General features: G+C 43.3%; 3 protein-coding genes across 8 annotated transcripts in view; 1 reads left to right on the forward strand and 2 right to left on the reverse strand.

Moving 5' to 3' along the window:
• On the reverse strand, positions 1 to 2,131 carry eIF3f1 (eukaryotic translation initiation factor 3 subunit f1). Its single transcript, XM_075680563.1, has 2 exons — positions 1,601 to 2,131; positions 1 to 644 (listed from the first exon to the last, which is right to left on the reverse strand). The coding sequence occupies exons 1-2, from the start codon at positions 2,016 to 2,018 to the stop codon at positions 244 to 246; spliced, it is 819 nt and encodes a 272-aa protein (XP_075536678.1). The 5' UTR covers positions 2,019 to 2,131; the 3' UTR covers positions 1 to 243.
• Galt (Galactose-1-phosphate uridylyltransferase) lies at positions 673 to 10,772 on the forward strand. Of its 3 annotated transcripts, none has more exons than XM_075680557.1 (11): positions 673 to 1,188; positions 2,536 to 2,626; positions 2,739 to 2,911; positions 3,050 to 3,125; positions 3,805 to 3,995; positions 4,496 to 4,552; positions 4,968 to 5,090; positions 5,180 to 5,312; positions 6,412 to 6,495; positions 7,584 to 7,738; positions 9,702 to 10,772. In XM_075680557.1, the coding sequence occupies exons 2-11, from the start codon at positions 2,608 to 2,610 to the stop codon at positions 9,756 to 9,758; spliced, it is 1,068 nt and encodes a 355-aa protein (XP_075536672.1). In that variant the 5' UTR covers positions 673 to 1,188; positions 2,536 to 2,607; the 3' UTR covers positions 9,759 to 10,772. The 3 variants fall into 3 exon arrangements, with proteins under 3 accessions (XP_075536672.1, XP_075536671.1, XP_075536670.1); XM_075680556.1 differs by lacking the exon at positions 673 to 1,188 and adding an exon at positions 2,312 to 2,429; XM_075680555.1 differs by lacking the exons at positions 673 to 1,188; positions 2,536 to 2,626 and having other exon boundaries at positions 2,681 to 2,911.
• The window catches only part of LOC142571876 (uncharacterized), a 27,407-nt gene continuing 23,654 nt past the window's right edge, over positions 10,622 to 14,374 (reverse strand). For all 4 annotated transcript variants that reach the window (XM_075680553.1, XM_075680550.1, XM_075680551.1 and 1 more), the window contains exon 13: positions 10,622 to 12,372. In XM_075680553.1, coding sequence (XP_075536668.1) covers positions 11,972 to 12,372 — 401 coding nt within the window. In that variant the 3' untranslated portion in view covers positions 10,622 to 11,971. The remainder of the gene's footprint in view (positions 12,373 to 14,374) is intronic.

Consider the following 14,374-nt stretch of genomic DNA (forward strand, 5'->3'; position numbering starts at 1 on the left):
TTCGGCATTCTGAGATGAATTTATTAACAAATTAAAATGTTTTGTGCTTCCCAACCTTCACACTTGCTAAATGTAATCTCTTTACGAGCAAGAAGCATATTGTAGAGATTACACAACATTGAAAATGTGTCCACATTCCTTCAAGAAAAGATTTTTGAGGGAGATCTGTCTGGTAGGACAAGCAACACTGCGTGCGTTTATTATATACTTGCTCACAATGAATAACCCAACTGTCTTAAGTGCCTAAAGCAAGCTCAACTTCTCATTGAGAGCAAGTTGGGTCTTTGTAAGCTGCGAAAGGTAAACAACCATAAGCAAGTCCTTCATGTTGCCGTTGAGCATGTTCTGGAACTTGTCATTCTCCATCTGAGGGATGCTCTGGATGATGTCCAGAAGCATGCGCCCCACATGGTTGTCTGGTGGCGTTTTGCCCGTGAGAACATCATCCACGTAACTAATGACCACCTCCAGGGTCTCACGCATCTCGCGGCAGGACTGGCCCACGGCGTCGAAGTCCGGCACGCACTCGACGCTCCGCTGCTTGCTGTGCTTTGTGCCCTGAGTAAGCTTGAGGCCCACCATCTCGGCCTCATAGCCGACAACCTCCACTTTGCATGGAGTAAACATGGTGCCCACATTCTTCCCTGAAAATGAAAACACAGGGAAATGCAATAAAACAGTGTTTCTCAAATAGTCAGTTGTGTACCATATGAGCAAAAATAAGAACTCAAAAATGAGCATTGCAACAAAACAAAGCACACCGTTTCAGTCAATTAAGTTTTCAGTGCAGCTATGTTATGCTGAACAGAAGTGGTCAGGAAATCCTGACTGAATGAACGATAATGTAAAACACAGCAACACGGAATTCATAAGGTGCAAGTCATCTTGTTAACAACACATCCAGGTACACCAGAAAGAGGAGATATACTTTCTTTCTTCTTTTTATCACGCGCGTGTCTGTGCCCACCGATATGCAAGAGGGGCTACTTTAGCAGTTCTAAAGAAGTGCAGGGGCTCTGCTGTGTTAGAGGCGTGTTTCAGCCATATGTTGCACACAGGCGGAACAGCTGCCTGGTTTTCAGCTGCTAACTTACAACACCTGCTAATAAAGCCACTAGAGATAAGAAGAAAAAAGAAACAGTCGTCAACCACATTCGCTAGCTCTACTGTACCTGTTACTCTTACAAGGTAAGCTTTCTTTTTTTTTTCTAGCAACTAAAGAGCCAGAGAGCTCGCGAAATGAGACTGCTCTAATTAAGCTACAATTATGGAAAGGTGAAAAACTAACCAACTAGCAAAAACGAGTAAAAACTCAGGAACGGCACTTGCTCAAAGCATTGTAATGGGATCATAGCGACATTTTACTGCATCAATAAACGAAACGTCACTCAAGTTCTCTCGTATGGTAGTGCATCAGGCCACCAACTTTTCGTAAACCTGTTAAAGTATACCATCGCCAAGAAGTCCTTCATCAGCACGCTACTGGCCACGCCATGTGCCCGTCGTTGCAAAAAGGCAACCGCTCAGGCTACACATCTGCACTTCATCGCGAGGGCAGCATGCAGCGCGCAACATTGGTCGAATTATTCGCGCCCTGTACCTGGGACTCCGAAAGGCGTGCTCGTGTACGCTTTGATGGTAATCTTGTTGTCTGCCATCAGGGTGTCGAGTGTCAAGTGAATGGGGCTAGTAGCCTCACGGCTGTAGTAGTCGTGGATGAGTACAGAGTGGCTGGTCACATCGGGGCCGGTCGCGTACCAGCCGACGATCACTTCGGCGGGGTTCACTTTCTTGTGCAGTTCAAACATGTTCTTGGCGAACTCCAGGTCGACCGCAACTTCATCCTGGGACTCGTTGTGGGGCACGCAAAAGCAGTTTGTCACTTCTACGCCTCCCTTCTCATAAGAGCCGAGCAAGGTACCGATGACGCGCTCCGCGCCGTCATTTCTCCGTTCGTAGGAGTCAACGATGGAGAAAAGTACTACAGGGTGCACTTTCACCGTTATGTTCGGAGCCATGATGAACGCTGTAACGCGGCACAACTAGTGAAACTCACTTAAAGCTGTCACAGAATATCACTTTCCGGCCGCCCGGCTAAACATGCGTCAGCGAAGAGGAAAATTCAACATGGCCGACATCTCTGCGTTGCTAGACTCCTCACCGCCTTCGCTTCTTTTAGCCGCAGAATGCATCGTCTTTCTTGTACCTAAAAAGGCATAAAATGAAAATCGTGATGTGGCGCTGCACATATTTAGTTTAAAAAACACAGTTCGGCAGCCAAAGCTCCTATGTAAGACTGCTTTCTTTTATCTTTTAGAGCAGACGATGTGGCAAACACGCTGTGCTGCGTGCGTGTTTCGCGTAGAAGCTGTGGACACCGCGTTCTTGCTTTTACTTAACAATTAATTATGCTTTTACTCTATGCTCAGGTCTGTCTTATTCTGTCCTAACGTCAAATGACATGCTGATAACATGTGGAATCAATACGTGCCTCCTTACAATTGCTGATAAAGATTTCTCATCATGTGTTCGCAGATACAGCGAGCGAGCCGCCCCTGAGTTTTGCTGTTGTGCACTCGTCAAATTTAACGGCCGTTACAAACAAAAATGACGTTTGTCGCCAAAAGTAGGTATTTTTAAACTTGTGTTCTCACATTCTATTTCTCAATGTGCATGATCGGCTTATATTCCATATATGGCAGAGGTAGGAAAACGGTTTGCTTGCTTTCTTACTTCAGAGCACCCTCACATTCGATACAACCCACTTAAAGACGAATGGGTCCTCGTGTCTCCGCAAAGGACACTTCGTCCTTGGCAGGGTAAAACCGAGAAAGCTACCGACATGTCGACTGCGCGCGCTTTGGATCCAAACAACCCACTCTGTCCGGGAGCCAGGAGAGCTAATGGCGAAGTATTCACCATTTGCTACTTGTCTCGATATAACGAAAGTTTCTGTATTTTCTGTGATGTTCACCACGTGCACGCAATGTTCCGTCCACTTAATTGTATGTCCTTTCGACATGTCTCTTTTGTCATTGCTGCTTTACAGGTCAATCCGATGTATGAATCCACCTTTACATTCAGAAATGACTTTCCAGCTCTCCTAGAGGATGCCCCAAGTCCTGGTATATGTTGTTACTATCATCATCAATGTCTTAAGCCTGGTTTAGCTCCACAGCAGGGCAAAGATTCTTTTCAATAGTTCACATATATATCTCTCCCTCTTTCAGCTTCGCAGACATGTTCCTTTGCCTTGGCATGTCTGGTTCAATATATGTTAAGCCAGTTTTGCATGCCAAGTTGTCGTGAGGCAGAATAGTAAGGCAAACCTCTGTACTGAGTGCATACATCTGCAGGCAGCATTTGTATGACTTGCAGCAAATAAAGTGAGAGTCATATCCAAGTCTTAGTGAAAGCCCACTCTGTCATGTGTGGAACCGTTGAGCAGCAGTCTTGAAATATAGAACACTGCACAGCTTCATGACTGAGGGCCTGTACTGCCAGACAACATGCCGCTCTAGACAGCACTTTCAAAATCTGTAACATGATTGCATCCTTAATATATATCAGGTACAAATAACCATGTAGCAGCACAGTGCAAACATTGACATGCACACTTCAGCTGAACAGTCACTTTCCTTTATCTTTTTCGAGGCTTTTATGAGATGCTGAAACACCCATCATGGCGTTAATACAGTTAAACAGCATGCGGAGAAGGCCTGCTTTGGCGTGGGCGAAAAAGCTGTTTAATGAACTTGAACTCAATGTTTGCAACTCTTTTCCTCTGTCTCAAATGCATTGTAGAATCTGAAGAGAATGCTGATGAATCAGGCCTCTTCCGCATGGCCGAGGCTAGAGGCACTTGCAGAGTGATGTGCTTCCATCCATGCTCCAACGTGACTCTGCCCCTGATGAGTCAATCCGAAGTGGAGACTGTGATCGACGAGTGGGCTCTACAGACCGAGCAGTTAGGCCAAACTTATACATGGGTTCAGGTTAGTGGGCGGAGCACAGTACAAACTTTGCACTTTCAAGTACTTTAATTTCTTGCCTCTCTGCCAACACACATGTGCATGCAGGGAAAGTGAGTAGAACACAGCTCAGTTACCTGTGTGACCTGATGTACAACTCGGTAATAATTGGGAGATAGTATGCTAGTCATGGTAGCACCATTCACATGTGAGAACAACAGTCCCCTTAAATCCTGAAAAATCACGCAACAAGATAATTTGATCGCAGAAAGGTGTGCTTAATTAAATTGTGTCCATCAAAGCGAACTGTCTTAGGTGTGACCACGTTTGACCTAATAGCATCATTAAAGCTACACCACAGCTAGATCAATAACAACACAGACCTGGAAGTATTCATGCAATTCACGACAGGTTCAGTTCATATTAATATTCTCTCCAACTCAGCTGTTCTCCTCTGTATTAGAACTTTCACTGTTCCATTTGTTGCAAAAAACAAATCTTGCAGTTGTAATGTCTTCTTCCAGGTTTTTGAAAACAAAGGTGAAATTATGGGCTGCTCCAACCCTCATCCACACTGCCAGGTAATGCTACGCACTCGTTTAGATTTAGGACATCTTATACCTGCACTTCAGCTTAGTGAAGCTCCGTATGCTTTTTCCAATATCCCATTGCTTTGCCAGTGGCTTCCCTTTGTTCTTGTTCCCTAGAACATAGCTTTCAAAGCCCGTCCCTATGGCAATAATTTGCCTCACTTCAGTGTCAGGAGTTAATCTGTCTTCTTGCATAGCAGACAGCTGAGCTGTATGACTACGTGTAGATTGTAATTGCTAGGTGTGCCTGATCAAGCTTGTTAGTGAAATGCTGTAACGGTGTTTATAGCGTAGCATAGACAGCAGTGTGAAGTTTATTGCCAGCTGCAAAACGATCATCTTTGGCACATTCTAGCTTATTTTCTTCAAGGCAATAGGTGTGGTCCTTCATTCTTCCCTAATGCAGATTTGGGCAAGTTCATTTATGCCAAATGAACCAAGACTGAAGGACAAATCCCAGAAGGCTTACTTTGAAAAAACTGGGAAACCACTTCTTGTGGACTATGTGTCCCGAGAACTGAAAAAGAATGTGAGTGCCTCTCCTGTCTGGGATTGCTGCAGTGAAATGTGATACCCTGATATCATTGTGCGTGCTCTTGTTATCTGACTGCCCTTCAGGAACGCATTGTTTTGGTGTCTGACCACTGGGCTGCTCTGGTGCCGTTTTGGGCTGTATGGCCATATGAGACCATGCTCGTACCTAAACGTCACGTGACCAGGCTGTATGAACTGAACGCTGCAGAAAAATCAGGTGACATGACAAGCTTCGAACACTATACTTACGCAGATGTGCATTTCTTCTTGCTTTGCTGACATGTTGTTAAACAGTTTCTTCTCATCAACGAAATTGTGAAGTGGCAAATACTGCACAGTCAGCACCATAGTTTATAGACTGCAAGATCTGAAAAAAGAAAGCTGAATATTTCCACAGCCTGGTATTTGGATTTGTAGGCAGTACTAGTATATGCAAATAACACATTGTTTTGTGGTTCTACTCGCTGTAATCAAACAGAAAGACGATCATTACTCATATCCTGTGGTCTGTAAACTTTAGATGCCGACTGTACTGATAAGGTATGTTGTGGAAATGTAACCTTTAATTTTAGCTCTCTTGCATTGCTCTGTGCTTGCCTCAAACTTGTGAGTAAAGCTATAGGCTGCAACTCTGTGACAGTTTCATAATTTAATTTGTTTGTTTTAAACAAATTAAGCTTAATTGTAGCTGTTTCACTGGAACTATAGAGGCTGAGCAACTGGAAAAGACACAGAATGTAGCCCACAATCTTGCTATACATGCTCTGTACTCTCCAGCATAAAAAACATGTGCTACAGACATGCTGTGAAACTGAGTTTACCTATTGATGGTTGACTTGAATTTGTAGGAATGCAGCTTGTTCGTCATGCACTAGCATTAAAAGAAAACATCTGCTTTCCTGTGCGATTCCTTGTCACACTCCTCTCTTCATCTCACTGAAGCCTTGCTACCCTCTTGCCTTGCTAGCTTCTCCGCCTGGGCCTAGGGTGTGTGAATATTCAGGCTGTCCAAATAATGAATAGAATAAGAAGGCACCCAATGTGCCATTTAAACACATGTGCCATTTGATTTTAGGAATACATCCTGAATATATTTTGTATTATATTTAGCAATAGAGAACTTGATAAAGTTTACCTTTGAGTAGCTGTGAGTGGTACCTGTAGCTATGCCATGTGGTATGCACGAGGCTTGGACACCTCAAACACACACACTTTCACTGGGTTTCTACCATCGTCAAGCACCACAGAGAAAATCAGTCATGCACACATCCACTAAAATGCTTATTGCCCCGTGTGTTTCCATGTTGAATTTGCAGATTTGGCAAGTATCATGAGAAAACTGCTTACAAAGTACGACAACCTGTTCAGTACCTCATTCCCATACTCTATGGGTTGGCATGGTGAGATTTTGTCCTTAACATTATTAACCACATGTTACCCGGCACATAGCAGACTACTATGTGCCGGGTAACCTCCTGTTATAATCCCCATTGGGATTGACAGTACTGTATGTATAGATAATAAAATAAATAAGTATGCAGAAGTGTATATAGGAGGCTATGCCCAGCACTGTGACAATAATTTGCGAGGTTCACAGTTATTCAATCATAAGGTGCTGCTTGACAATAAGTATCATTGGCCAAGTGTGTGTCTTTTGGAAAAAGCTTCAGTGCAGAGGTAACATTATGGGAAGTAACACTCAAGAGCTTTGAAGAGTGTGCAGATTTTCGGTCTACATTCTATGTTTGAACAGCATACTTTTTAATACCCCTCGTTCCAACTATAACAAAAAAATGTTGACGGACCTGTTTTCTTCTAGATAAGAAAAAAAAATTGAACTTTGTGAAAGGTGTACTAACCTCAATATTAGGAAGCCCAGTACCTTAATTGCTTGCTCTGTTGTCATCCAAAATGAAAAAGCACGAAAGCACACATTGCTACCACAGTTCTTACTCTATATATAATTCACTTGTACACACCCCAACACATTTGTCTACAGCACAAAAGCAGTGAGCTGCAGTGCGTGTTAAGCGCCATATGCTGGACGTTCCCAGGTGAAAACAGGTTTCTGTACTTCTCATTGAGCAGCGACTAATCAGCAGGCCACCAATAGTTGTAGTGTTCTCCGACAGCAATTACTACTGCAGTGAACTGACAAAAAAATGCAGGGAAGGAAGGAACATTGCCCTTTTAAGATTGACGAGGCTTGCCTAACAAAGAATATAGCCTTTGACAAAAACACCATTTGTGGAGAGAGAAGTGCGAGCAGTGGCAGCATCCATCAGGCAATGCATACTCAAAGCCAGCTGTCTCAAGCCATTTGCCTCCAATAAATGGCTCTAGTGTATCTTTAAGTGCAACACTCCTCCCACTTCCAGATAACTGCGCTAGAGGCTGTACATGTTGCAAAGCTTGCCACTTTGTTTCATAATTTGTCAATGTCTCAGTGGAGCACGCTGAAATGTAGTATTTGCATTCTTCGTGCTAGGCGCACCTACTGGCAAATACTTGAATGAGGATGCGTCACACTGGCAGCTACATGCAACCTACCTGCCCCCGCTGCTTCGATCAGCTACCGTGCAGAAGTTCATGGTTGGCTACGAGATGCTTGCTCAGCCTCAGAGAGATCTGACACCAGAACAAGTATGTCAACTGCTTTACCTGAAAAGGAATTTGCATAGTTGCCATGCTAGTTATTACGTCAATTTTCGCTGGTACAAGTGCATCCATCACAGCTTCTCACTTTTACCTTTTAATGTGTTCGCATTAAGAGTGTAAAAGTGAGAAAAAAGTGCATGTGTGAGTGATGTATGGGAAGCCAGTCACATGTCATAGGTAGAGAGGGGATGGGAGACCTTAGAAGGGCATGTGTGTGTGTGTGTGTGCGTGTGTGTGCGTGTGTGTGCGTGTGTGTGTGCGTACTGTATGTGGACATGGATCTGCAACCTTACAGAGATGCGACATAACGCCCTTATGCATTTCTGTTGCAGTTCCCGCTAAATCACCACTGAATTTTTTATTTGTTGCCTTTCGTGTACAAATTCTCTTGCTTAAAGAAACAAAATCTGTTGTTAGTACTATGTGTCACCTCTTCCCTGTTGTTTCTGTGCTGTTCCAGTTAGATGCAAAACTTTCACATTTGCTGCTCGAATTGTCATATACTCAAAAATATGCTTTTTAGTGGGGTATTGAAAGCAATCACAAAATCAAACTGTCTGAAACAGTAGTACTAATACCCTCAGAATTTATTTGCTGTGGAAAAAAGCCTACCTATTAGTGCAGAAAGTTATACTACAAACTTTATTTCTCTCGTGCTCCAACAGTGAATCTGATGATGTCATTGTGTGCATTCTAGTATTCCATTCCGTTGAAACAAATTTCAGTTCTCTTTCTGCAATAAAGAACAACTAGAAAGATTGTTTAGGTTTAACTGTTTATTAGTGAAATTGTAATACAGTACAATTTCTTTAACATTAAACAAATGCCATCTGAACACAAATAGCATACAAGGGCTAATTAAGGGGCTGTGAAAGAAAGGCAAAAAGGAGAGCTCCAGACTCCAGCAACTCTTCAATTCCATTTACCTCAGTTACTGCGGAGCCCCTGACCCTTCAATGCGTTGAAGGCCGTCACATTATTTTTGAGAACCCCTTGTACCTTTGCAAAACTTTTTCGAGTGAACCGCAGTACCACTCCAAGGAAAAAGAGCCGGAGCCTAGCTTTCGCGCACCGCACTATGTCGCAAAGGTCACAATGGAAACAATTCATCTAGTGTGCAATGTTCTGCCCAGCTACGGAGGCGCCCCCCCCCAGCTGTATCCATTTGATGTTACTTTCCAAACCACACAAGTATGTACATCTAAGCCTTTCTTTGTGAGAGCTACATTACATCCAATGCAATTCCTTGCTGTATGACGTTGTGTAGAATGTTTGTTCACAGAAGTATACGCAAAGCACACATCACAACATGCACTAATTTTGCTTATTCTGGATATTTTTCCATGTGGAAGGGCAGTTGACCAATGAAATACCGGCGTTATTAACCTGTTCACCTATTTAAAGCACCTGTGGTGTAGTGCTTATAATGCTTGGCTTGAAACTGAAAAATCGCTGGTTCTGTAATGGTACATCAGTGCAGATATCCTTTCTTTTTCTCTTCACATTATGCTGTGCCATTTCTGAATCAGTGTGAATGAAGAAACAATAATGATTAGTCCATTTATTTCTTTGCTAGCAACCATCTGCAGTAATAAGAATGTTGTGTGATAAACATATTTAGAATATTTAGGTACCTAAACTTTTTTTTACTTTGATTATACGTGAAGCAAATTTGATGTTCTGCAATTTTTTGGTGTTTTAGAGGTGCTATACATGTATTATATAATACAAATGGGATTTCGTTAATTAGCCACAGAAAAACAAGGTAACAAGACCACGATACCCCAGAAAGCTCATGCATGAATGTAAAGGTAGCCTAAGCACCAGTCTTTCATCTTTGCATTAATCAGGCAACATAGCAAGTATTTTCTGCCAGTATAAAAATAGGCAAGAGCTTTTCCTATAGTGTGTGCAGGAATTACTCGCCCCCTTCTTTTTTTATTTTCAGGCTGCCGATGTGCTACGTGCCCAGTCCGAGGTTCACTACACACAGTGCTCAAGCTGATTAGTGACAAAGCTGGTTCTGCTAAGCTAGTCTTCCTTATTTTTTACACTATTGGCAGATAACCTGCCTCTAATATATATATATATATATATATATATATATAAACAACCTGCGATTCGATGTTTTCTAGCGTTGCGTATACTGCACATGCAATTTTGTACACTGCATTTTTCTCGTGATGCTAGAGGTCCGAAATATGCTGCAGAATGAATTTCAGTTTGCCATTTTTACCATTTTTATGCACATACAGGCAGGGTCAAAACTTTACGGAATGCAGGTTCCTTGAAAAAGTATAATTTCAGCCCAGTTTTAGTTTACAGACATTGAAACAGTACAACATTATGTTGCTTGCATAGGCTAGTACAAGTAGCACATTTTAAATCCAGGCTGCATGCCCAGGCTCAGCGAATTTTTTTCCCAGATCCAGCATCCCATAAACTTTTTACACTGCCTGTATATATAGCATCAACATTGCCGGATCAGAAAAAAATGTTATGAAGTAATTGTTATACTACTAGGGTTAATGCCGCCATTTTGTTTGCGGCATGAGAAATGGGTGCTTGCAGGTTTTCCATAATGTTCATAGCCAAACTGGATGTGCATAGGTTGTTTGAATGTTAAGATCTAGTCCCTTATATAGCATGTTCGAGTCAAAATCGAGTTCATAAGCAGGGAAGCTGCTGGTCCTATTTTTTCGTTGATATGCACGCATAGACTTGCTACTGACAGAATATTAAAGCATTCTTTTTACTCAAGAACGACAACGTGCCATTCTGTACTTTGGTCGCCAGTGCAAGCAGAATTTCTTTCATGGTCATGCTCTTGTTCTGCTAATCCCACACATGACACTGCACACAGAAACATAATTTCATGGAGGCTTTATTTCAAACACCTATACGATGCCAATGTGGTGTCTATGCATTCTCTCTGAATCACTCATGCCAATGATAATCAAGTTGACATCCACTCCAAGGGGAGGCAATGAAAAAAAAAGGGGGGGGGGGAGACCACCACTCACCAGGTAAGGAAGAAGTGTACAGAGAAGTTAGTCAAGCACCCCATCATCGGTGTGATACATGTGACAAAAATATATGTATATAATAGTATGTTCCTTGTAAATATATTGCAGGTGTTGTAAAAACACAGCCATCTGCAGGGACACGAAGAAAAAAAAACTTGACAGGCCAGCGCAAAGAGCCCTGCACCTCAGTGACGACAAAACACACATGCTACTTGCCCATGAAAAGCTGTGTGGTCCGCGAATCGAGGATAGTATAGAAACAAGAGGAGGAATGGTTGCAAACTACAAACACCAAGGCAAAAGGAAAGAATGGGGGAGGGGGTCTCTTTGGGTCTTAGCAGACATCACAAAACAGTAGCAAGTGGCACACAGCGGTTGACACGACAGGATCAATGCTAAAATCTCTCGAGATGCCTGGGGCACCGGTGAGTATGTCCCAACCAAGACATCAGCTAGAAACTTAAAGTTCTGTAAAATAGAACATGACACTCCATGCTCGGACACTGTTAGAGAGGTCAGGTGTGTTGCTATTTTATAACAGTCCTTACCTGACCTATCAATTTGTCTGCATCATGAACTTGTGAGCTAAGTGTACATGCGTTTGTCTCACATTACATGTACACTAACAGAAATTAAAATAAAGAGAAGGGTCACAGGTGAACTGAACACAACAGATGAATGAGCTCAATAATCAAGCACCTCTCCTGGTTGCAGGGAAAGGAGGCAAAAAAAAAAAAAAGTGTAGGGGAGGAGAGAATAAGGGAAGCACTGGAAGCTCTTTTTACACAAGCCTTATAAGCAACTACGTCAAAGTTTACAGCATATCATCTGGCAATGTCTGCAAAAGTAGCCTTGCTGTGTACACGGTCTCCCTCTCAATCACCGAGCAGCTCTACCAAATAAATCCTTTGTTTTACTGATTCACAAGAAGTACTACATTTGACTTTTACTCGTTCATGTGATGCCAGACTGAAAAGGCCGAAGTAATTACCTATAATGGGGAGAAATAGAGTGAGAGAAAAAAAGAAGTATGCAGTCGAAAAGCAGGAGGCTTGCAAAAACAATAAACAGCCTCCTACATGCCAGTTATGGGATAAAAAAGAAAGAAGAGAAAAATGTGATAGGGACATAATCAGCTGACCAAAGAGCGAGTGAGAAGAAATTGTGCATGCACAGATCATAGGCCTCGTTGTCAGGCCTGCCGCTGCATCTGGATCACCACTGGATGGTGGTGCAGACTGTTGTTGTGAGATGGTAGCGCACTGTAGTTTCCAAGCCGAGCCCTCTTGTCTGGCGGGATGGTCATGGCGGTGCCCACTGGGCGAGCCGTGTCTTCAGACACTGCTGTCCAGTGGCGCTTGCCTCCAGCGAGGCTGAAGCTGAGGTCTAAGCCCCAGCCTAGGCTCTTGCTGGAGGGCGGCGCCCACTTGGACGCTTGTGATGAGGGTGACGGCAACGATGCCGAGACGCCCTCGTCGTCCGAGGCGTCAATGTCCTCCTCAATGTATTGGGCTGCAGCCTTGGTGGCTTCGGTGTACTCCTGGTGGAAGTCTCTCGTTGGCTCCGAGGCATACAGCAGGGAACGAGAACGCCCTGCATGCATTTGACAATCACAATAATTGACACATATCCTTTCTTTTTTTTTTCTTAGAGTGGTTTGCCCTGTGGCACAGATGTGTACTTAAAGGGGCCCTGAATTGAACGACTCTTTTAACGAAATGGAGAAATGCATTTGAAGTTAAAATTAGGCTATTTCAGAAATACTTTACCACAAGAAGTACTTCAAAGGGACACTAAAGGCAAATACTAAGTCGGTGTGGACTGTTTAAATGTCATTCTAGAAAACTCGTAATGCTTTTGTACCAAGAAAAGACTTAGTAACGAGAAAATTGCATCTGAAGTGTACAAACACTTTTTCGAAATTCAAATCACCCACCATCCAACTGGGGGGAGTGGTGACATTGCATATGCCATCACCGCCCTTTGCTGCCATGAGTGAGTAAAATGGTGTCCGACAGATGGCGGTACCGAGCCAAGACAGAACAATGGATTGGCCGCTGCAGCTGCTTTTTGATCAAGTGGCGTAGACCGTTTGGCATCTCGCGACATCACATGGAAGTTGAGTTCCCTGCTACTTGCAGTTTGTGCTAGTTTCACGAGCCAGCAAAACCAGTGCAGCAATACGCGATAACGAGACTACTGAAACGCGAAAGCGTGGATGGCGCAGAGTCGAGCGAAAACGAAACCTTTCAACCGCCTGCGTTGTTGTCAAGGGTAATATCAATGAGTTCTGTTTTCTAAAAATAAAATAGAACTTGACAAGTAGCATATTATTTCATCTTATAATACAATACAAGGATGTTTTTTGCAACGAGTGGTTGAGTACTAGTGCCAGCATTTAACTGAGGAATGCTTTCATAATCGGGCAAGTACTTGAATGTCTCGTCAAGGTCTCTAACCATGTCCTGCATTTACCTCAATTTCTCTATTATTAAGGTTCTATATAGATAATATTGACGCCTTAGAGATTCTCGAGCACTAATCTATCACTTTAGCTTAACTTAATATTTGCCTTTAGTGTCCCTTTCAATGAGCTGAACAGAAGTACGCTTATTGGCAATTGAACAGTGCTTCCGCTCCTTCTTCAATGCCTTGCACTGCGAAGGCTATGGCAAAGTGGGGCGTGCCCACAACATCCTGCCTACTGAACGTCACTGTAGCACGCAGTTTAAATTCGGTTTTGCATGTTCACGTAAACCCCACTATTTCAAATTTAGGCACCTACAATAAGCAAAATGTAAGCCAAACATGGTTGCCCCAGCAAGCCGCAGTGCACTCAGCCAGTGGACTCGCTGCAGCACCCGCAATGGCCACGGTATCTACGCTACGTAGCAGACCGCACCTACACGCAACTATGGTTTGTATGCGCATTTGTTTTGTGCACAACAGGGTCAGAGTGTGTGCTCATGCTAATCAGTCTGGCCATGCTGCATGGTGCATACCAGTTTTGTCCTGCACCAACTTGACAGATGGCTAGTGCCCACATCCAACTTGTGCACTGTGAAGCACTATCAATAAATCAATATGAAGCAGTCTGTCAAGGCATCTAACCATGAGCAGCCAGGAGTAATCGGGCACGCACTGGCAAGCATGCATGTTGTCTGACCTTAAAAGGGCCCGAACCAACCCTTGGGCTTGCTGAAAAAAACAGTCTGCCGATAGCATACGCCGCTGTGAACATCCCAGCCAAGTTCTGCCGTTGTACGCGGCGTGTGGAGGTCACATGTAGAGTGCGAAGTCACCTTTCTCTCACACGCTCTCTTTTCAATAGACGCCTACTCCTCATTCTATTCTGGACGCTTTATTCGTAACAAAGTGGATTCCCATAAGCAGCTGTTATTGGCCAATAGGTGATCTCAATCAAGAAGGGTGTTTGGATCAGTGCACTTCTTCCTACTGTTACTGTGCATATTTATTGACGAAGTTCAATAAACAGGCTGAAGGCTGAAGTAAGGAAAAGTGTGCATTTGAATTTCAATAATAATTACGTACTTCTGGAAGAAGCCGACTATCGTCTGCTCACGTACCCTTGGCC

This window comes from Dermacentor variabilis, chromosome 2, assembly GCF_050947875.1.
Source record: "Dermacentor variabilis isolate Ectoservices chromosome 2, ASM5094787v1, whole genome shotgun sequence".
Lineage (NCBI taxonomy): Eukaryota > Metazoa > Arthropoda > Arachnida > Ixodida > Ixodidae > Dermacentor > Dermacentor variabilis.